Consider the following 24,660-nt stretch of genomic DNA (forward strand, 5'->3'; position numbering starts at 1 on the left):
TTTTCTTACAAAAACCTTTTACCATTTTAAATATTTCCTATTACATTTGAATTATTTGAGTTACATTATACGAGTTACACTCGTTATCTAAAGATAGAAGATGGTATTTCCAAATGAACTGAATGGCTTATTATTATCTTATATTATCTTATATCTTATTATTATCTTAATAATCTAAGATTCTAATTTCTTTTAGAAATTCAGACGTGAGTGTTCTTAGAATAAGAATTATCAACTAATATCTTATCCCATGCTTATACTTGCGTACACCCTCCTCTTTCCACCAGTTCAATGTAGCAAAATTACACAGTTGATAAAAGGCCAACTTCTTAATTTCTCACTAATCTGGAGTTCCTTGTATAATGAATGATTGTTTATGGCACTACTCATCTTTGGTGATATCTAATTTGCTGAACATTATTCTGTATCATAATTTCTTATTTTATAATTTTTGGGGAGTCTGGGTGGCTCAGTCAGTTAAGCGTCCAACTCTTGATGCTGGCTCAGGTTGCAATCTTGCTGTCATGAGATCGAGGCGCGTACTGGGCTCTGCGTGGAGCATGGAGCCTGCTTGGGATTCTCTTTCTCCCTCTTTCTCTGCCCCTCCTCCATTGGTACATGCATATTCTCTTTCTCTCTCTCAAAATAAATAAATAAGTAAACACTAAAAAAAATATTTTAGATCTAATTACTCTTTAACACTTAAAAATTTTGTTTAGTTTTATAGTTTTCTTCAATTTTGAACACTTCCTTCCCTTGCTTTTACATCTCTATTGGCTTCTTTAATTCTGCCAGAATCTTTCAACTTCTCCTCCAACCGTATGTACCTAAGAACTATTTGGCTTTAATTTTTAAAAATCTAACCATACACATTTCACTATCTTTCAGTTTTCCTTCTGAAAATATTAAACCATAAAATTGGTGGATAAACTTACGTATAACCAACCTCTAAGAGTAATAGGAATTTCATTCATTTGGTAGTTAAAGAAGTTCTACAAAGTTTCAGGTACACAAAGGCAAATACCTAAGGCGAGACCTGGGACTACAGACCCTAGGCAAACCAATTCTAAAGACATTACTATTTCTGTTATACCAAATATCTCTACCTACCTACTTCCCAAAATATCTTATCTCAGTAAATACAAACAAACCACTTCTTTTATCTTCATGAAAGGATCATGAATTGTTGGTTGACAAACTATTAGTATTATAATTTTAAACATGGTACAAAGAGAAGGAATACACAAATCAAGTGAACAGAAGAGAGTGTAGAAACAAGTGCAAATACACATGGGAATTTATAGTGAAGGTGACATTTCAATCCAGTGGAGAAAAGGTGAATTATTCAATTAATGGCATTAGAATACATAGTCATTTGAAGAAAAATAAAAAAGCTAAATTCCCCTATCACTCTTTAGGCTTAAAATAACTCCCACAGGGGGCGCCTGGGTGGCGCAGTCGGTTAAGCATCCGACTTCAGCCAGGTCACGATCTCGCGGTCCGTGAGTTCGAGCCCCGTGTCAGGCTCTGGGCTGATGGCTCGGAGCCTGGAGCCTGTTTCCGATTCTGTGTCTCCCTCTCTCTCTGCCCCTCCCCCATTCATGCTCTGTCTCTCTCTGTCCCAAAAATAATAAATAAACGTTGAAGAAAAAAAAAAAACCTCCCACAGGAATAAAACTCAAATATAAATTTTACATGAAAATATAATTACATATTATATTGTATATAGTCTCTGAAGTAGGAAATACCTATCTAAACATAACTAAATGCAGAAGCCATAAAGGAAAGGTCAGTAAGAGTATGTAAAAAATTATAATTTCTGTAAGGCTATAGAAGACTATAAAACAAGGTAAGAATAAACAAATGACAAATTGGGGAAAATATTTGCAACAAATATGATAAATGGCCAATTATCATGTTATCAAGACCTTCTATAAATCAATAAGGAAAAAAAGAGAACAAGAGATGAATAAATGATTGGAAGAGGAAAAAGAAATATAAATGAGCTATAAACATACAAAGTACTCAATCTCATAAATAGAAAATGCAATTTAAAATATTAAGGTACTATTTTTATCTAGTAGATTGACAAATATTTTAACATTTGCCAAAACCTAACTTCCTCAATACTTCAGGGTATGGGGAAATAGAGACACTCATACATTATTGGTAAGAGTGAAAAGTGGTACTCTTTTTAAAGAGCCATTTGACAGTAACTATAAAGAAATTTTAAAATAAGTTTGTTCCTACAATAGTCATTCAGTAAAAAATCAGATATGTTCTACATGTCGAAAAAAAGGGAGGAGGCATATAAACAAGATATGGTACATCCATACAATTCAACAGAATGTAGTAAACACGTCCAAGTCATACTAAAAGAAAATAAGGTAAAGAACAAGAGATTTAGTATGATACTATTTGTGTAAATAAAAATGAAGGACATAAACATACAAACGCTTGTAATGGCATACAAATTATTGGAAGAAAACACCAGAAATTTAACTTTATTCCTTGAGTGCAGGACTAAGAGCAAAGAGAAACATTCACTTTTTCATGCCACAGATTACATCTTTTTATCAGGAGTGTTTTATTTAAAAACAGAACTTTAAAAATAAAGAACAGTTTAAATATTCCATAAACATTGTTTTTGATTGAAGAAATACAATTAACATATATTGAACACCTACCATGGCTAGTTTTGTAGCACAGACTGGATCTTAAGCAAATAAATTATAAATAAACTATTATAATTCTGAAATTCAACTTTATCTTTCTATAATCATTTACTCTACATACAGATAGTTCATTTTTCATAAAGTGAAAAAAGTATTGCTTTTCTTCTTACCCACTGCTTTCAATCCCTTCACATTAATTTTTTCCAAGTAACAAATTCTCCCAGGAAATATTTTGTTCCTTGAAAGTATTTCACTCAATTCATTATCACAAAGCTAAAAAACATGATTAAAATAATTAAGAATGACTTAATTGTTAAACTAAAATAAGAGTGAATTTAACAATAAATTAGGTTCTATTAGAAAAGATGGGCTCAGATAGTAGGTTCACCAGTAAGTAGTATGTTAAGGTTACAGCAAAGTCACGATTCAAGTCCAGATTTCTCCACATATGAATACTGTCTATTTTATAAGATGCCATGTGAGCAAATTCAACACTGCCATTTATTTTTTGTCTTCAGAGGTGAAGTGATATATATCATAACCCATATTTAAGAAAAGCAAAGGATACCTATTTAACAGAGATAATTAGTATTACATTTTTGTTATTTAACTCAAGTACATGTTCTATTTGTAAACTTCATTGTCAGAAACTCATAGAATTCAGTTGTATTTTATAACTTCCTTGATATATGGAACAGTGAACCTGTGAACCCACAGTCAAGGAAAAGACTGAAAGTTGAAGGAGTTCAGGAATATAAATGCTTGTGTTTCTCCTTACCACTTGTTTCACGGTCTCTAAGACTACCACTCAGAATTTGCTGCCTCGTTCATCTTTTTAACCTTCCCTACCACTATTTAGCTTAGTGAACACCACTAGATTCCTTCCTCATCTCTTTCAAATTGTTTCATTTTCCCACCCATTTCTTTGACCCTATACCACAACGAAAGATCTGTAGGCAAATATAGGTATAACAAAAACAACAACAAAACTACAAAGAACAGGTTTTTTTTTTTTTTCTGAGATGCAATGTAATTATTTACTAAAATTTTTTTTCCTTCAATAAGCCACACACTATTACCATAGTTCATAACTCAAAACTATATTTAACTCTACAGAAACAAGCATAGTACTCTAGGAATACTACTATTTAGTAAACAATAAAGATGAAGTTTCATTCCTCCCCATTTTCACATCAACCAACAGCTTATTTTCAAAGTGTAGTAGCTAATAAGCATCTGACAAGATACAAAAGAAAGAAGGATAGGAAGACTGGAGGAAGGACACTTCAAGATTGTAAAACACGTTTCTATCCACTGTTCTGTCCTCTAGCATATACAATAATCTATCTCAAGGGAAATAAAACCCCAAAATACAAAACTAGAAACAACTTCAAAATACACCATAATGTACAACATACAAGTCAAAATAAATACTGAGCTTTTATATGTTCAAAATATTTCTTTAAAATTGTCCCTAAAAATGGAGAGTAGTAGTTTCATTCTTAATTCTTACAAACAATTCCTCTATAGGTTTTTCCCACTCAACACTAAACTAAGTTTGTTTTCAAACTTTGAACATATATGAGGGGCAGAATGTACCAAAAAAAACCAGAAAAAAACTGTAGGATTTCCCTTAAATGTGTAACATATACATACCTGAGTCAGATTTAGAAATCGACACAGATTCAAAGTATACTTTTTATTTTTACAAGCAATATAAATTTTATCATAATGTGAATTCTCTTTGAAAGTATCAGTATAATCTATCATTAAGTTTTAACATACCCATTTCTGGATTTTAAGACAACAGTTCCCTTAACTGACCTCCATTTAACAGACCTGTTTTAGCCAACACTTTTTTTTTACTTTTATTAAATAATGGCATACTGACTACTCTCAACTTGTAGGCTATTTTTAATATATTTAGGCACTTCTGATCTCACAGGTTGAGTTATGTTTAACAAATCAGTTGGTTGTTCCCAAACCTGTTTATGCCAGTTTACTTGTGATCCTTGCATAACTTAATTAATATTTGGTAAGTCTATGGAATACAAGTGCAAAGAGGGTTGTTTCTATGTAAACTAAGTTGAATGCAAACTAAGTAGAATGACTCAATAAAGGTGAGTCATTCTTTAAAAAGGCATTGAATTAGACAAAGGTGAGACATCTGTAAAATATTAAGGAAAACATAAAGTCAGAAGATCCTATACTTAGGTCTTTCAAAACTATCTTTAAGCATTTATCTCACTTTAGAGAAATCAAAACTGGAAATTGCAAATCATGCATTATGGATATATTTATAAGCACTTCTCTCAATTTCACATTTGAAGAGATGGTGTTAGCATTACATCAAAAAGCTGGCAAATGAATATAAATTTGCATATTTTAAGTTAAAATTTTAAAATGTTAAGATACATTTTTTTTTAGTTTTCTGCTTTACCTTTTTCAATAACCTACCATGTAATTGTCATTATCTCATCAGATATGAAGTCTTCAAATGTTTTTTTTTCTGCATCCCTTGTTTAAGGGCTTGCTGTAACAACTAGATATATAGTACCCGTCTTTATAAAGTAATAGTATCTAGTAATAAACACTGTAAAATAACTTTATGGAAAGAAGTATTAGACTTTGTGCTCCACAGAGGCAAAGATCTTTACTTGTTTTGTTCACAGATATATCCCTAGGACCTAAACAAGTTCCTAGTGTATAGCTGATGCTCAATAAATACTTGTTTAATGAAGGATAGGAACTTACTGTGATGACAGCCTTGCTAAGACAGATGGATCCTCTGCAGCCGTACTCTGTCTCATCTTCAGATTTGTAGTAACTCAGAGTATTATTTTTCAAAACTACCCAACGATCCTGCCACCCATGAATGTAGTTTGTCCACTAGAGGTAAGGGGATGGGGTGCGAGGGAAAAGAAAAACAAAATATAAAAGTCAGTATTTTAGAAATCCAAACTTTCTGAAACAATCAATCTAATTTAAAACCAAAATGTGAAAAGCTCTAACTTACTTATAAACAAAATGATTATGGGGCACCTGGGTGGCTCAGTCAGTTAAGTGTCAGACCTCAGCTCAGGTCATGACCTCCGATCCATGAGTTCAAGCCCCGTGTTGGGTTCTCTGCAGAGCCTGCTTGGGATTCTCTCACTCTCTCTCTCTCTCTCTCTCTCTCTCTCCTCTTTCTGCCCCTTCCCCACTCACGTGCTCTCTTTCTCAACTAAACTTTAAAAAAAATTGCCAAAAGACGAACTGGCACTTCATAAAACAGGCTATTCTGTGCTGACAGCTCAGAGCCTAAAGCCTGTTTCAGATTCTGTGTGTGTGTGTGTGTGTGTGTGTGTGTGTGTGTGTGTGTCTCCCCCTCTTATGCTCTGTCTCTCAAAAATAATAAACATTTAGGGGCGCCTGGGTGGCGCAGTCGGTTAAGCGTCCGACTTCAGCCAGGTCACGATCTCGCGGTCCGTGAGTTCGAGCCCCGCGTCAGGCTCTGGGCGGATGGCTCGGAGCCTGGAGCCTGTTTCTGATTCTGTGTCTCCCTCTCTCTCTGCCCCTCCCCCATTCATGCTCTGTCTCCCTCTGTCCCAAAAATAAATAAACGTTGAAAAAAAAAAAATTAAAAAAAAAAAAATTTCTAAAAAAAAAAAAATAATAAAAATAAACATTTAAAAAAATGATTGTAGAAAGTGAAAAGTTGAGATTTTCTAGATATGATTTTCAGTAATTTTTACAAAATTACAAATAAATATTGTATTCTCTTCCATTTAATATTTGAGGAATAAAACTGTTTCAGTTAAAAATTCTGCTCTTCCTTTGTGTGCTTCATCCTCCCCTCCTCAGCAACTTCATGAGACTTGGATTGTTTTGTCCCTGCCATAATTAACATATTCAACATAAAAGTCTGGTTATGTAGCCTCTCATTCTCTTACACCAAGTACTGCATGAAGCTTTGTAAATCAACAGAAGTATGAAGCTAATCATGGCCAAATTCTACTTTGGTTGTAAGTTACTAATATATGAACATATATGATATTTATGACCACATCAAAGTAAAAATACAAGATCATTAATCTTTAAAAGTCTGTATCAACTCTACTGTTTCCCCCACAGAACTCAATGCTACATATTTAAAAGTTCATTCATTTTCCAAGTTTCTCTGAATATCTACTTTTTAAATTCAAGAGTAATAATATATTGTGTATTAAAAAAACTAGTTTTCAAAAACATACTTGGATTATCAGTTTCTGGTACCTACAAATGGTTTCTGTGTTGCTAAAGTCTTGATGCACAGTACAGATCACAATCAATAATCTTGCAAAGGCGGAAATGTAACCTCTATGGGAATTCTTGATTTTGCATATTTTAATGCTCTGGGGGTTTTATGTATGTAAAGACAATTCCAAAAACTATCTAATTCCAAAACTATCTGCCAAAAACTAATTCAAAATGGATTGTTAAAAATATATTGCATTGGCTCAGGCTCTTTACCCATTGAGAAATCTTTACTTTTCTATTTCCTACTCAGTATGTTTGAGACATTTCAGCTCTTAAATCTTCTAAGGTTCATCATTACAACCCCTCCCTAAGATTTTATCTATGTTGGCAATTTAATACATTCTCTCCTCTGAGCTCTCTAATCACCATTTCCTTATTTCTAATTCCCTGTGACTTACCATTAAATTACACAATGAGTTGAAATAATGATGGTTACATGTAAAATTGAATTCATCTCCTCTTATAAGGTGCATTTTCCTCCTTATGTTTCTATTTCCTTGGCTATACTGGTATTTGTGCAGCCTGATTCATATTCAAACCTGGCTCAGTGCTCCTGTACTATGTGGACAGAACAGAATATACAAAATCAGATAGATTCTATTAGTTGTGTGATGAGTTTTGACAAGTTATTTAACTTCTCTGTGCTTTAGTTCCTTTCCCTATTATTTGAATGGCTGAAAAAAATCATGAATGCCTCTACTACAGTTTTAACAGATACTGTTCCTTGTCAATGTCTATAGCCTGTCATCAACTCCTATTCATCTTTTCTTCATATAAAACCCTTACATTTGGCTCTTCTTCTCTATTTTCAATTAATACAATGATTATCAGGTTACTAGGCTCTTGGGAAGGCTTAAGAACCTTACCTCTAATATCTTCTGCATTTTATTTCATAACTTACATAATTTTACTTATTAAGCACATAGGCTTACTTATCTCACATATTAATCTCAATGAGCCTCTAGCTCCAAAACTTATGTGGACAACTCCCCATTGTCTGTAATACAAATTATTTAGACTGGCATACCTTAACGCTGCCTCATTCCACTTACTGCCCCTCAGAGGGCTGGTAACTGTGTGACTGTGGTCAAATTGCTTACTGTTTCTTTGTCAAACTTTACCTCTTAAAGTTGTCAACATAAACAAGAATAGAGTTAGAATACTGCCAGGCACAAAGTATTTTCTCAGTTGGAGACAGAGTTATGCAGAGCTAATGAAGCTTAAGCTTCAGTGCAGTTCACTAAAACAGACCTCTTCCAGAGTGACAGAATGGGCCCCAGCAATTGTGTACCATAATTTTATACTTTTTTATAGAGGACCCATTAAATTACATAAGCTTCAGGCCCCTTTACTCAGTAAATGTTAGCTCCTACTATCACAACTAGAAGGTAGAGTTTTGGTTTCTCATAACATCTCCTCACTCTTCCCCAACTAACAAAGACAAAGCAATATGCTAGACACAGTAGAAGAATCAAAGATTTCTGTTGCCAAGAGTTCAGCAAGCACAATTTCAAGAGGAAAAAAAATCATTTACAGTAAGAGTCAGAACAAGTTACAAATAAAATACCTATGGGAACCCAAGGTAAGGAGATCTGAAATGGTTGGCAAAATAAAGAAAGGCTTCATGGTAAAAATAGTTTTTGAGATAAACTCTAAAGGTGGATAGAATTTCAGCCAACAGTTTGGTATGTGGGGAAATAGAAGATAAGGTAAACCTTGAAGGATTGAGAGAATTCATAATAAGTTAGATGAGATTTATTTTATCCAGGCTTAGTTGCTCTCAATTCCCACTAAGGCATGAATCTTTTCTCATCAATGATCCACCCTGATATTGTTATAACCACCTAGAATTATTGTCTATCCAGTATTTTTGGAACCTATGTGCTTAAGAAGTGATTCTACAGAAAATATGCTTCATAGGTATTTCCATGTATTTTAAATTACCATATACAAAATAAAACTTTGGACTAGTATATGTCTTTTCTTAAAATTTTTTAAAATATTTATTTATTTTTGAGAGACACAAAGAGACAGAGCATGAGTGGGGGAAGAGCAGAGAGAGAGGGTGACACAGAATCTGAAGCAGGCTCCAGGCTCTGAGCTGTCAGCACAGAGCCTGACATGGGGCTTAAACCCACAGACTGTGAGATCATGACCTAAGCCCAAGTCAGACACTAAACTGACTGAGCCACTCAGGCACCCCAGGACGGGTATATTGCTTTAAAAAAATTTTTTTTTACATTTATTTATTTCTTTTTGAGAGACAGAGAGAGAGCACGAGTGGGGGAGGGGCAGAGAGAGAGAGAGAAAGACACAGAATTTGAAGAGGCTCCAGGATCTGAGCTGTCAGCACAGAGCCTGACGCGGGGCTCGAACTCACAAACCACGAGATCATGACCTGAGCAGATGTCGGACGCTCAAATGACGGAGCCACCCAGGTGCCCCAGGACTGGTATATTTCTAATATAAGTTTATCCCCTCTGTCCATTCGAAATCCACTCAATTTTGGAAGGGAAGAAACAATACAAATTAGAGACTTACCTACATTATTCAGTTGAAGGAAAAGAACAGTTGCTGAATTCTATCTAACGCTTGTGTAAATTACCAAGTGAATACAAACGGATCAAAATATAGAAGTACTTTACATTTTAAAACATGTATTCAATATAAAATACTCCTGATTAAAAAGCTTCCAGAAATCATTTTATACAACCATATACTAAATTTCAGGGAAATTTCCTTCATAGCTGTTAACAAAAATACCAAAAACTATATTCCTGCTAATTCTACATATACAGCAATACCAAAGTTATTTATGTACCAGAGAAGTGATAAAAAAATACATCTGTCCATATTTAAGTATCAGAGAGATACTCTTCCATTTTTTGTCATAAGGTATGTGTACTATACTGCTCTGTATATAGTGAATACTCAGAGTACTGGGGACCCTTTTCACCAGTCACTACTCCCGCCCCCCCAAAATAGTGGTATCAAATAGGTCAAAATTCAGCCTGTTTTATAAAATACCACTACTAGAGTACTAATTTGGAAGTCTGCTTCTCATTTAATGGGAAAAGTGATGAATCTACCAGAATTGAGAAGCAAATTCCTTCTGAAATTCCACCTGAAAATGTGTATCTACTACACAATGTGTTCGAGAGATTCCTAAATTACGAGATACATTTAATCTAAAGAAACCCTAGGGAGGTTCACTTTAATGAAAGCCTTTCACTGAAATTCCAATGATCACATACCAACACACATCATGATTTTTCTATGTAAATAAAAGTTAACACTTGGCAAGTCTTAGTTCTGACAGACTCCTGTCTTACCTAAGGCCTTTCTCATCAGCCTTCTAAAGACAACAGAAAAACCTAATATGAAACAAGTCCACAGAAATGTCCAAATGCTTAGCCAAAGTATGTATACTGGAAGCAGCATGGTTTCTTAATAGCCAGTAGGCTGCACATGATCTTGTATCTTATGACCAGCTTGCTGAGGGACTGGGCATTTCTAAAACTTTAACAGGAAGAGAGAAGGAAGTAATAAAGGCAATATGCATCTTATTAAGCAAAACTTTGAACGAATAAACAAGCAAACACCCATATATTACCAAAAGAAAAAAATCAAACATCTCAAAAAGGGCCTGATCGAATTTAATTAACTGGCCTTACAGTCCTACAACTATATGCTTTGCTAAAATTTTGAAAGACGGTATTTAAAATTTTCAGGAAAGATAAGATGTGTTTTCCTTACTCTGGCCCTTTGACTGCAATAATATTTTATTATTAACAGTGTTCTTCCTGGACTAAATAAAGGTTGGCCTCTATTCTGACTTGTTCCAAGTTACTTGGACTAGTTCTTGTACCTATCACGTGCCGAGTCGACAGCTCTTTTCTGAACTGGGGAATAGGATGAGGGGAAAAGTACAAAAGTCACCTTCCCTGAGATCTCTCACTGTATCTAACTTGGCATAGTTTACCGCCTCAGTTTTCCGCACCATATCCAGTTGCTCCGGCAACTGTCTACACAGCCGCGTTCAGCGAATCCTCCAACCCTGCTCTCCATCTCCGAACTAACCTCGTTTGCGAGGTCCGATCTGCACCGCTCCCAAACCCAGGCATTCGAACACTGCTGTTGCCCAACCCGGGCTCCTATGGCCAGGACAGATGCCGCTCTGAGTCCCAAGTCACGATACGCATGCCGCTCCCAAACTGAATTCGGGGCTGGGACGCGTTTTCTCCGGTCTTTGGCCACCGCCGCCGAGCCCCAGGGCAGGAGAGCAGGACAGTCCCCTTCTCCCTCCCACCCCCACCCTCACCCCGGCCCGGGCACTCCTGCAGCAGTACTCAGCCCCGCACCCAGGCACATTCCGCAGCCCCCGCCCCGGGACAGTCCACCACTCCCGCCCAACCCCACCCCATCCCCTCAGCGGCTTGCCTCACAGCAGGTGAAGTCTGAGCAGGAGGCCCTCGGACGCGCGGGCTGCTCACCTTGCTGAGGACTCCGCAGCGCTCCACAGGCGGCCCGGACTCCGTCTCTGGATCCTCCTCCGAGCCCGACGAGTTCCAGCTCTGGTTATCCGACATGGAGGCGCGACAGCCGAGCGGGAGACCGGCCCCCGCTCCCTGAGCTGCGCCGGAGGAGGCGCCCAGTAGCCGGGGTGAAGGGTCGGGAGATGGCGAAGGGAAGAGTGCCCGCTCCGGCGCCGGGGGGAGCTGGAGGAAGCACGAAGTCCGGCCGCTGCGCCGCCGCCGCCGCGCCTGACACCGAGCGGACCGGGGAAGGAGGACAAGCGGCGAAGGAAGCCTGCCCTTCCAGCCGTCAGCAGCCGCCGTCGCCGTGACCCCTGCGCTGCGCCCGGCGCCACCACCCGAACTCAGCCCCCTCAATGCCAATCTCGTAGAAGGAAAAGGAAAGAAGGGGAAAGAAAATCCAGTTGCAGAGACACGGGTCCACTCACACCTCCGCTACCGCCGCCATCTTCCTGCCTGGCCCACTATTTACCCTCCCCTCCCCTTTCCCCTCCCCTTCGTCCTCCCATTCTCCCCCTGCTCCCCGCCCCGTCCCCCTCCCAACGTCTGACGAATCACGCCGAGGGCTGGAGGTCCCCTCCCGCACCCTACCTCCGGTTCTCCCGGGTGACGCCGGGTAGAAAGGTGGGAGGAGCGGAGAAAGGAGAAGGGGTGGGGTCTCCGTTCTGTTGCATTCTGGGAAAGACGCTGCTCCTTGGGCCGTTCAGTCGCCTGGGAGTTGTAGTCACGATCCTGAGATAACGGGTGAGTGCTCCGCGCCAGCAAGGCTCGTATCCTTAGGGACCGGTGGAGTGGTGGGAGGGCTTCGTTTGACAGTTGTGTGACCCACCTCCTCGGCCAAGATTCTATCTCTGCCTAGAGTGTTTATGACGAGCCTACTGAGCTTGCGGGCCCGGACGTGAGATAACTCTCCGCTGAGGATGCCGGGCCTGCCTTCCATGGCGGTTTCCTGGAAGCCGGGGAGTATCGAGCCGCTTTCCTGGGTGGGGATGTACGGGGCTCTTCTGCTTCAACCACGGGCCAGGGGTTTGCGACCTTTCTAGTGAGAAGGAGGTTTCATTCTGCCAACCCCACCCCCCTGCAAATTTTGACGGTCTTTCATCTCGCTCTTGAGAAGTTAAACTTAGCGCTTGACGTTTCCCGCCTTTGAAGGAAGAATTTTCAGTCACTTCTAACGTGAGCAAGTACTTCGCATTATTAGATTTACAGAGTGTCCTTTTTGTGGAAAGTAAGTTGAGGGTATCAAAGAATAAATGACGTTTGTGGAATTTTAAAAGTAAAATGAGAATGTGAAATGATAGCCTGGAGTTCAAGTTTTAAGTATCTTCCTGAGAGCTAGGTTAACCATCTCTACGGACCTATCTCTGAGACGTAGGGAAGGTTGTAGAGTAGAAGCTTTACCAGAAAAACCAAAATGCAGTAGTCTTATTGAATAATAAGAGATTAGACAAAATAGGACTAGAATTGAAGGGGTGCCTGGGTGGCTCAGTCTGTTGAGTGTCCGCCTCCTGCTTTTGGCTCAGGTGCTGATTGATCCCAGGCTTATGGGATCCAGCCACCCACCCCTCCTCCCCGGTTGGGCTGGTACTGAGGGTGGAGCCTACTCAAGATTCATTCTCTCCCTCTCTCTCTCCCTCTCTCCCTCCCCCCCCCCGCCCCTTTCCTCTGTTCACACGTTCTCTCTCTAAAATTTAAAAAAAAAATTTTTTTTTTTTTCCTAAGGCTAGAATTAGGAAGACCAAAAGAAGATATAATAGATCTTGGTCTATTTTTACATAAATTATAAGGATAATTTTTATTGTGAGATCTTTAATTTTGTAGCTTCAGTTCTTTACGTCTTGTCAATTTCCTAATGATTGCCAACAACAAAATTCGTTACTAAACCTTAGAGTACCTGCGCACTGCAGGGACTGAGGATGGGAGTGAAATTTTGAGTCTAGGGGAGAAGGCACAGTGGTCAGAAATAACTCTGGTAAGATAGAGGCCAACTAACTGTGATCTTTGGGAAAAACCAGAATGATAGGAATTGTCTGAGAAGGACCTGTGGTAACTTTTCATTTGCCTGATGCTTATAGATGCCGAGTCTGTTGTAAATAAATAGGTTACAGATTGTTTTTCCATTGTAAAATCAAGTAATCATTATTAACAGCCATTCAGATGAATAAAACCTTGAGATAACGCTTTAGAAAATACTTTGACAACCTGTTAATTAACACAAAATCCCTAGGTTGTCATTCAAAAGAGAAAAAATCCATGTAGCATATTTTCCTCTATTGAATTACTAAATTATGTCTTTAGAATTTTGAATACTGTAGCAATTAAGTTTTTTTTTCTCTTTTGATTACCTAATACATATGGTTAGATGTAATATTTGATTCTTTAAAGCTCTAGGTTTTATTTTCATTTTGTTTATTTTTATTTTAGAGAGAGGGAGGGCGAGCTAGGGGGGAAGTGGGGAAGAGAGAGAGAGAGAAAGAGAGAGAGAGAGAGAGAGAGAGAGAGGGAGGGAATCCCAAGCAGGCTCCACACTCAGTGCTCAGCCGGACCCCACAGCCTTGGCATCATGACCTGAGCTGAAATTAAGAATCGGTTGCTCTACCAACTGAGCCACCCAGAGGCCCCTTAAGCTCTGAGTTTTAAAAGGACATTAGTCTTAAGGGAATGATTGTGAATTTGAGAAATCTACTTCATAATGCAACTTAGAATCATGAGAGCATAGAATATGTTTATATTGAAATTGAACTTTTTATCATATTTTAGCATTTCTAAGTTTTGTGTGGTTGCAACCATAATCACTTACATCTCTGAGGTTCCCACTTTATTCAGTAGGAAATTGTTTCACTGTAGTAGTCTGTTTGTAACTATAGGAGTGGGATAAGGGGCATTCTGAGAAATAAATCATTTAACATGTATGAAAGTCCCATTGTTGAACACCAAACATATTATTTCTATTAAAGGGCAAAGCACATGATAAGTGTTTAAATGGATGTATTAGACTGAATATATTATTTTGTTCCACTAGAAGGTGAGTTCTGTGGGGACAGGAATTAAAATTTTTTTTCATCCATTTTTTTTCATAACTATTTTCGATCCTTAGTCCCTAGAATAGTGCTCAGCATGTATAAGGCATTCATTCGATATAATTCAGGTATTATATCCCATCTTCCAGTTAATAATTTAATTTAACAAACATACAATGTGCAGGATACTATGACTGGGTGATTTTAAGATAGTAAAAAGTTAAAAAAGAGGGGCATGGGGGCTTTTCCTTTAAGGAGATTATAACAGAAAACAAGGTAAGAAAGGTACACATGTAACTTTAATAGCTGAATACTATTTAAGAGAAGGTAAATGACAGACTGGCAATGACAAACTCTCTTCTTTAATCCTGTTTTCTAATCCTGCATCTCTGTAGGCCACTTGCCCCAGGTCTTTTTAGTTAAAACAATAGCTATTTGGAATTTTAAAGAAAAAAGGATTGTCCTTATTTGCTGATCTCCTTATACGAAGTTATCATGTAAGCTATGTAATGAATCTTGTCACATTTAAAATAATATAGTGGCACCTGGGTGGCTCTGTGGGTTAAGCTGTTAAGCCTCTGGCCTCTTGGTTGCCGCTCAGGTCATGAACACACAGTTGGTGAGATCGAACCCCACTTTGGACTCTGTGCTGACAGCTCAGAGCCTGTGTGGGATTCTCTCTCTCTCTCTCTCTCTCTCTCTCTCTCTCCCCCCCTCCCCCGCCTCTGTCACGCTCGCACTATCTCAAAATAAACTTTTTAAAAATAAATAAATAGAATAATATGAATTGATAGATCTTTTATGACTTGTTACTGTGTTTGTGACATTCAGCATGTCCCCTAAATGCAAGTTTAGAAATAAAAGCTACTCTTCAAGTCTCTTTGCCTTTCCAATTTAACCAGAACTGGTTGTTCCTTTAAATGCATTTTTTTTTTCATGTTTTGAATACTAATTGATCATATTAGCTTCTCAATGTTCCTGTCAGGACTGTTCAAGAACCATGTAGTTTGTGCCACTATGGTGATTCATGCTAGTTCAGGGTGAGCAAGTTCCTGAGTGTGAATCCTAGCTGGCCATCCTTAATAATCATGATTTTGGATGCATATTTATACTAACTTAATAAATGACATTAGTTTAACTAGTTGCTGTTTATTACTATATATATTCCCAACTATTATGCTGTTAAATACATTTGTAAATGGATATTTGCATGTTTATCAAAATGGATATTCATTTTTATGGTAGTAAATGTGTCTATGTCCTTTTTTTTCATATAAAAAAAATTTTTTTTAATGTTTATTTATTTTTGAAACAGAGAGAGACAGAGCATGAACGGGGGAGGGTCAGAGAGAGAGAGGGAGACACAGTATCTGAAACAAGCTCCAGACTCTGAGCTGCCAGCACAGAGCCCAACGCGGGGCTCGAACTCACAGACCGCAAGATCATGACCTGAGTTAAAGTCGGACACTTAACCGACTGAGCCACCCAGGCACCCCCCCTTTTTTTTTTGAGAGAGCAAGTAGGGGAGAGGCCGGGGGTGGTGGGGGGGAAGAAAATCCCAAGCAGGCTCCATGCTGACAGCACAGAGACCAATGCAGGGCTCGAACCCATGAACATGAAATCGTGACCTGAGCCAAAATCAAGAGTCCGATACTTAACCCACTGAGCCACCCAGGCGCCTCTCTATGTCCATTTCTGAACAAGTAAACACTAGTTTCAAAAATGTAAAGGGCTACAAGAAATTTTCATGTTTTCATCTTTTGTGATATTGTACAGAATTATTGTAAAATATCCTTGCAGGTGTATTCACAAAAGTGGATATACTAAGTGTGTAAAGTGAATATAGGAATACTGAAGTGGTTGCTCCCCATTGTATCTTAATCTTTTCTGTTGGTGCAAAAAAAGATTGTATTTTACCTATCTATAATCAACATCTGGCGTGCATATCTTCCAAGTTAACAGTTTTCCAGTTAGACCCAGATCATAACAGGTACATTTGTATCTAGTGTAAGCAACCCAAGTATACTAGTCTATGAATGAACTTTAAAGGACTGTCAATTTTCTAAAAGAAAAAGGTAAGTAATTCAGCCAGCAAAATTGAGTTTATTCAAGAATAGCAGAGAAATTATAGTTTGTGACAAACCATGGGGAACCATAGGCAAGTCCAGAGAACAGAGAAGATCTTCCATTTATAAAGGAAAGGAGGAAGTTGGGAGGGGTTATTTTCTACAAAAGTTCATTGGGGGAAATGAGAGTTTGAAGTGGTGGTGGCTTCTCATTGGCTGCAGGGGAAGGCAGCTTACTGTTGACAGCAAAAGGCCATCTTCTGTCTTCCTGCTGGACTATGCAAGCTATGATGAGTGATGAGTTTGTGAGAGTCCTCTCTCCATGACTTCCCAACTCCAATTTTACTTTAGGTTTCCTTAATGTATTTTCACATTTCCCCCATTTGATAAAGAATTTTCTTTAAAAGCATTGCTGATCAAGAGTTGGGCCATTTCTTCCTTATTAGAGTCATTTTTGTCCATCACTGCCAGGAAGGACCTTTTCTGGGTGTCATGTCTGCAGATTGGAAAACTTTGAGGCCACTTTTGAGTGACTAGAGGTAAGAGGGAGAACTCTCAGGCATTTCCCATTTAAAGTCTGTATCTTATTAGGTTGTATCTGTTGGAGATCATCTTGAAATGCTGAACCAGCATCACTCTTTGGAGTATACCATTTCTACAAAGGTTTGGTAGGCTACAGTATATAATCTAAAAATGATTTTACAAAATAAATAAGAATAATGACCCTAGTTTGTATATTAGTTCTAAACCAGGAGCCCAGACCTGAAGATAGCCAGCTAAAGAGATCAAAGGGCCGTAGATGGTCAGGTGGAATTTGTGGTAGTCAGTATGCTTGTTCTATAATTTTATGAACTTGGGATTTTACTTCTCCAGAGGAATTTAGGTGCAACCTGTGGTGTTTGCTATTTCATAAACATCTTGTTTGGCAAGTAAGTAATCAAGGTCTATGCAATTATCCAAAACTATTTTAGCCAACAAGTAAAGTGATCGTTGTTGGACTGCTACTGCCTTACTGGTGGAATCAGCAAGTTTTCCCAGTTACAGAGAGAGATTCTTAATCATTTATTCACTGGCATGAACAGCCACCAATGGGATAAGTGCCCTGATGATGGAGGCAAATCCAGAATAATGTATACCTCCTGGGAGTTCCCATGTAAGGCAACAATGAAGGTTTGATGGGGAAGACCAGTAGGAGGACCAATGGAAGGCTTCATTTTTATAGTGGATGTCTGTGGGCTAGTTAGTAAGCCTCTAATCTGCCAACTATGTATTTTGGCCCGTTGAGTGGTCCACTTGCCACAGACAGATAAAACCAGGTGGTGCACATAAGACTTTTGCTAGGGTTTGATTATTAATTAATGCCATTAGTTGGGATTATTCAATTGGACCTTTGAACCAAGGGTCAGTGGTGGTTGGGGAACAATTAGGGAGAAACTGTCCTTTTCGGTGAACTTTATTCTTTTTTTTTTTAATGTTTATTTCAGAGAGAGAGAGAGAGAGAGAGAGAGCGCGAGCGAGAGAGAGAGCAGGGGAGGGGCAGAGAGAGAGGGAGACACAGAAGCCAAAGCAGGCTTCAGGCTCTGAGCTGTCAGCCCAGAGCCCAACATGAGGATCGAACTCACGAACTGTGAGATCATGACCTGAGCCGAAGTCAGGTGCTTAACTGACTGAACCACCCAGATGCCCCTATGGACTTTATTCTTGAAGGGTGTGCAGAGGGGGGTTGTTTTGTTATAGTGAGCCGACCTGTAGTAGTAGAAAGAACAGGGAACCATGTGATTAGTTGCATCGAGAGCTAGGATAGCAGACAGCTCAAAGCAAAGCACAGGAAAACCTGGTTGTAGAAGTTTGACCCTGTAATATCTAGAGGGGTGTGGGTGTAGTTAGTGGTCACACTGGAGATGAAGGAAAAGTTTGCTCTGAGGAAGACTAAAGGGTTGCAAGTCTCATGGACAGGTCCAACAGTCAGAAAGGTTTCCCCTTTTTTTGAGGGATTGGGAAATACGAATGAGGGCATCATCTCATCAGGATAGATAAAGGAGAAAATGAAATGAGAAAAAGCAGAAAGGAGAGAATATACAGGCCCGATCCTGTCATCTTGGGGAAGCTGTCTGCTTCAGTATCCTGTGTTTCATTTCCTAGAAATCTTTAAATTTTTTTTTAAGTTTATTTTGAGAAACAGAGTGAGCAGGGGAGAGGGGCAGAGGGACAGAGAGACAGAATCTCAAGCAGGCTCTGTGCTGTCAGCATGGAGCCCCACGTAGGGCTCCATCCCCAAATCCTAGGTATTTGACCTGAGGTGAAAGCCAGAGTTGGACGCTCAACCAACTGAACTGCCCAGCTGCCCCATATTTCCTGGAAATCTTTAATTTGAGGTCAGCAGGGGATGGCAATTCCGGTCAGCGTTCGGGCTATCTTTAGATGAGACTTATAAATTCAGGAGTCAGTTCCTTGTAGTTAAGTGGTACAAGGATTGGTTCATAACACTTGATAAGGACCTTTTCAGTGTGGTTGAAGAGAGTCTTTTTGGAGATGTCTATTCCAAGAAATGAAATCCTCAGGTTGCATTGTCTGGTGTTTGAAGTTTTCATCTCCCAAGAATGTGATGTCAAAAGACTGTTCAACTAGAGCATGATTATTTTTGAGGGATGTAATTAGGCTTTTGCAATGTTAAGTATAGCTCCTTTTATTAGGTGCAGGTCAAAAAAGATGGAAGCTAGGGGTATAGAGCATCCAGTAATTATCTCAAAGGGTGAGAGCTTATGAGTTCCAAAGGGAGTGGATCTGAGCGTTAGAAGGACCATCAGTGCTACTTTTGGCCACGGTAGTTAGTTGGAGGGTTTCCACAAATTTCGCCGGTTGAGTTTTGATGATGCAGTTGGTTGGTGTGACTGGTTCTGAACAATGAGGATGATAGCAGTGAAAATGCTGTAGAACTGGCCAAACAGCATAGACTTGCTGTAATATTTAACCAGCATAATGGGTTTCCCAGTCACTGTGGAGCTCAGGTAGGGTTCCCCAAATAGGGATGATTTTTTCCCAATAGGATATTAGCTACTGAAGAAGTAGTAGCTTGTCTACATGGAAAGGCTTCAAACCAGTGGGAAAACCTGCAAATCATTACCAAGATATATTTGTGTTCATGAGATGGGTGGGTAGCTGAGTACAGTCCGTTTAGAAGACCTCAGATAGTCCTTTAGATAATTTAAAGTGCCCAGGAGCAGTGTGGACAGAATGCTTGGGTGATTTTTTGAAGAGGGCATCTTGCTATTGCTGGACAAAGGGGAAATCTTCCTGGTGGACTATGCAAGCTTCCACAAGTGGTATGTGGGTGTTAGTCTTCCCTTCATGGCTTCATGAATCCCAAGTTTGAATTATGCTTCCTTAACACATTTTCACAAGATCTATCAGATTTTTTGAATAGTAGAACAAGCTTTTGCACTTGGTGAAAGAAAAAGACCAAAAATTGACCATAAAATCTAGTTGAATAAAAAACTTGTAATTAATCTGACCAGATTATGTGCACTCTTTCCATATGAAGGGTCTTCACAGCCAGCCAGCTGCAGAATTTCTCTCTTCTTGCTGCATATGCTGATACTATTTTCTTTCTCCTTATTTCTCCCCTTCCCTTGCATTACCATTGTTTATATGTGTTGTGTTTTACTACTGTCTGTTAATATTTTCCCTCTTGTATTACTTCTCTACCATAGCAGTCATTGGCAGCAGTGATGGGAAAAGCAGAGGAAGGAATAGGTGAGAAAGAGTGAGAAGCTAGGAGAAAAAAATCTGTAATGGAACCTTCCATCCTCTTTTAATTGATTCATAGGAAAAAGGAAAGGAAGCTTATGTTCTACCCACTCTTAATTTTTACTTCACTCTTGTTTCCTGCCCCAGTATCCCAAGAGCCCCTAATCCTCTCACATTTTTTCCGGCCTTGTGATTGCTCTTTGTATCCTGGTCTCAAATAAGAGGCTTGATGTTTTCTTCCTACATCTTAATCTCATATTTTTGTTTTCCTCCAAGGGGAATAATTATGATTCTAAATGATTAGTAGCAGTAAGTTAAGTTATCCCTGATAGAGAGCACAGGCACTGTCAATGCTTACTTTTCTTGCTTAACCCACACTCTGGGTCAAAAGACTTTTATTAACATCAATTATTATTATTATATTATAGGTATACAGCTAGGTCTTATTCTGTTACTCTGATCCCTAAGGTGACTTTGTAAATATGTCTTGGACTCCCTTGTATATTGATTTTCAACTCAAGGACAACTGTATAGGGTGGGGGTGTACTCAACTGATAACCTTAATGCATTGCATGCACTTACTTAGGAATATGTCATATCCCATAGAAAGTTCTAATACTTGGCAATAAGACAGGGATTTCAGAAACAGAATTTCAAAGGGCATGTAGGGCTACCCTTTTATCTCATTTCCTGTTGTACAGAGGAGAGCCAAGCCAGGCATGTTCCAAGCAGAAATATTCATTCTTACTGTTGAATAAAATTGAAATTGTATTCCTTTATCTTTTATTTTACATCTGTTTGGTTTTGTGGGATAAAAACTTGTCAGGGGTATTTGGTATTTCATGGGTTTCACTATAACAGTAAAAAATCCTTTAGTCTAAAAAGTACACAGTATGCATCTATTATGGATGAACAGTGCTATTAATATCCACTCTCTCCATGTACACATTTTGTTTTTTACCCTCAAGCTTTTGAGTCTCTAACTTTTAACCTCTTTTCCTGTTACATTGAGAAGTTCTTTTGTTAAAGTCAGACTATTTAAGCAGTATGGTATTTTTAAATATTTGTAGGATCCTCATGATAGTTATTTTGTAAATGTGTTTTGCTTCCTGTTTTTCTCCCCAGCCCTTTCATTGTTTCACTTTTACTGTAATTTCAGATCCTCTTCTCCTTAGTCAAGTAAGCTGAAAAATACTGTTATATAACTATACATGTTGTTATGGTGGTACAGTTTATGAACATACAGCTTATCTTCATCCTCATTTAAGGTATTAAGACCTGCTCTATGATGATCCTGATTGGGATGCTTTAAAAATAAGAGATATATACCACATATTCCATGGATTCATTGTTTTCTAGCATTTTACTGTCTAGGAATACAGGCAATACTTAAGTGTATAAAGATAATGATTTGGTTTTAATAGTGACCATATTATTAAAGAGCAAGTAAAGATTTAAATTGCTTATCACATAATGTTCACTAAATATTTAAAGATGAATGAAGTAAGTTTAGGTGGTTGATGATTAAAGGGAAGCTGTAGGAACCACAATTAACAAGGCTGAGAAGAAAAGTAACTAACAGGTTAAAATTAATGAGAGACTAAAGAACCAAATTCCATCCTAGCTTTTTGTAAGGAACAAGTGTCATTTGTTAAGAATCTACTCAATGTTAGACGTTGTTTTACATCTATTACATCTAGTATTCACAAAAATCTTGCAAAGTACACATTCTTATTTTACATATAAAGAAATTAATGTTCATAGAAGTTAAATAAGTTGACCAAAGTCAAGGTAATTAATAGTCTAGCTCAGACTTTGAAACTCAGAGACTTATAATATACTTTCAATATATATAAAATTGATTTTAGACTAAAAAAACCCCAAAAACAAAGACAACTATTATCCTGAAATGATTAAACATTTGAGTATCTATTAGAGCCCAATTACATCCTAGTTTGTTGCATAGTTTTCTTTAGTTTGAAATTTTTCTTTTGAAGAAAATTCATCCACACACATTTTTAAGCTGCAGTGGTGTATTATGTAGGCAGTTTTCAATTTTTTTTCTATCATGACTAAAGAGGTATGCTAGCAAGTCTGTTTTAAGTTTTTTTTTTTTTTTTTTTAATGTTTGTTTATTTTTGAGAGAGAGAGCCAGGGAGTGACAGAGGGAGGGAGGTGGACAGGCTCTATGTTGTCAGCGAAGAGCCGGATGCAGGGCTCGATCCTGTGAACCGTGAGATTGACCTGAGCCAAAGTCTGAATCTCAGCTGACTGAGCCACACAGGTGCCCCAGCAGGTCTGTGTCTTAATTATCCATAAATAATTTAAGTGATCTAATTTACAATCATTCTTTTGTCTAATGTTGATAAAGGAATTATATATTGCTTTAACTCTTAGTATATCAGGAAAAATAGTCATGGGTGTCATCATATTTTTTTATATTTTTGAGTAATTTTGAGAAGTAACAAGCAAGGGATAGTGGACAGTAACTTTATTAGGAATTGTAATAAATATTGAGACCTAGTAAACAAATTTTTATTCTATATTTTCCTGAAATGAGTAATGAATGTCCTTTGAAAGCAAGTAGCTGCTCATCAATGTCTATATACAATCCTGGGAACTATGCATCCTATAAATAAAGATTCCAGATATTATATGCATCTTTAAATTGATTCTAGCTTATCATTATGTTTGGTTCTTTATCGTGGGCTTATAATATCAAAATGTAATAACATTTGAAACTTTTTCAATAACTGTTGAAAACTTTGACATCTCATAATCTTTTTAGAGGGAAGTCATCCATATTCTTTCCTCCATAATTGTAAAATATTTTCATTTTTATATTTATAAACACTACTTAGAAGTACAAGTCAAATAAGATTTTCATTTCTATATTTATTTCCTTCATCTATTTCCTTCCTGACTTTGCATACACATCTATCTTAGTCATTTGTTGACTTACAAACTGTGTTAAATAACTTTTAGTGCACAAATACCATAAAGGATGAAAGAACACTGCCATAGTCCTATTAGCAAGTTGGGATATTCCAAATTCTTGTTGCATAATACTGTGTGATGAAGACCTTCCCGTTGGATGACTAACTGGATAGGAATGCCATATTTGCTTTTCTTAAAAATTCATTGCTGGGGCACCTGGGTGGCTCACTTGGTTAAGTGTCCAACTTCTGCTCAGGTCATGATCTCTCAGTTACATGGGTTTGAGCCCTGCATCAGGCTCTGTGCTGATAGCTCAGAGCCTGGAGCCTGCTTCAGATTCTGTGTCTCCCTCTCTCTCTGCCCCTCCCATGCTCACACTATGTGTCTGTCGCTCTCAAAAATAAACAATACTTTTTTTTTTTTTTCAAACTGGTGCAGCTGCTCTGGAAAACAGTGTGAAGATTCCTCAAAAAATTAAAAATAAAACTACCCTACGACCCAGCAATAGCACTATTAGGAATTTATCCAAGGGATACAGGAGTGCTGATTCATAGGGGCACATGTACCCCAATGTTTATGGCATCACTTTCAAAAATAGCCAAATTATGGAAAGAGCCTAAATGTCCATCAACTGATGAATGAATAAAGAAGATGTGGTTTATATGGAATACTATTTGGCAATGAGAAATAATGAAATCATGCCATTTATAGCAACATGGATGAAACTGGAAGGTATTATGCTGAGTGAAATAAGTCAGTCAGAGAAGGACAGATACCATGGTTTCACTCATATGTGGATCTTGAGAAACTTAACAGAAGACCATGGGAGAAGGGAGGGGGGAAAATAGTTACAAACAGAGAGAGAGGGAGGCAAACCATAAGAGACTCTTAAATACAGAGAACAAACTGAGGGTGGATCAGAGGGGGTGGAGGAGGGGGAAAATGGATGATGGGCATTGAGAAGGGCACTTGTTGGGATGAGCACTGGGTGTTGCATGTAAGCGATGAACCACGGGAATTACCCCAAAAAACGAGAGCACACTTTACATGCTGTATGTAGGCCAATTTGACAATAAATTATATTAAAAAAAAAAAGTTAAACCTACACAGAAGCAAGAAATGTATTATTAATTGTTGGATCAATTGTAGCAATAATTAATAATTAAACTCAAAGATTAAGAACTAAAAAATTTTAAATAAAATAAAAATTAAAAAAGTTTACTCATTGATTCTTAAGTTTGAGAAAATATCTATTTGAGTCATCTGAAAATTCATGATCTGAAATTTTGCTTGCATCAGTCAAGCAAAATAATGAGCAATTTCAGCATCATCATAGTGTAGGGTGCTGTAAGTTTCTTTGCATTCATCTTTTGATTTGTCTAATAATTGTGCTCAGTATGGG

At 38.0% G+C, this 24,660-nt stretch overlaps 2 protein-coding genes across 5 annotated transcripts in view; one reads left to right on the forward strand and one right to left on the reverse strand.

Moving 5' to 3' along the window:
- CERT1 (ceramide transporter 1) overlaps positions 1-12,163 on the reverse strand; it is a 106,360-nt gene extending 94,197 nt beyond the window's left edge. For both annotated transcript variants that reach the window (XM_047844289.1, XM_047844209.1), the window contains exons 1-3: positions 12,080-12,163; positions 11,447-11,852; positions 5,430-5,564 (exon numbers count right to left, since the gene is read on the reverse strand). In XM_047844289.1, the coding sequence (XP_047700245.1) occupies positions 5,430-5,564; positions 11,447-11,852; positions 12,080-12,162 (624 nt within the window). In that variant the 5' untranslated portion in view covers position 12,163. The remainder of the gene's footprint in view (positions 1-5,429; positions 5,565-11,446; positions 11,853-12,079) is intronic.
- POLK (DNA polymerase kappa) overlaps positions 12,132-24,660 on the forward strand; it is a 75,279-nt gene continuing 62,750 nt past the window's right edge. The window contains exon 1 of one of the 3 annotated variants that reach the window (XM_047843772.1): positions 12,132-12,232. The gene's annotated coding sequence lies outside the window, so the exon portion shown is untranslated. Of the gene's footprint in view, positions 12,233-12,347; positions 12,665-17,012; positions 17,114-24,660 lie in introns of those variants that run through there. The other 2 variants (XM_047843839.1, XM_047844003.1) reach the window with 2 other exon arrangements.

The sequence above is a fragment of the Prionailurus viverrinus genome, chromosome A1 (assembly GCF_022837055.1).
Source record: "Prionailurus viverrinus isolate Anna chromosome A1, UM_Priviv_1.0, whole genome shotgun sequence".
NCBI lineage: Eukaryota > Metazoa > Chordata > Mammalia > Carnivora > Felidae > Prionailurus > Prionailurus viverrinus.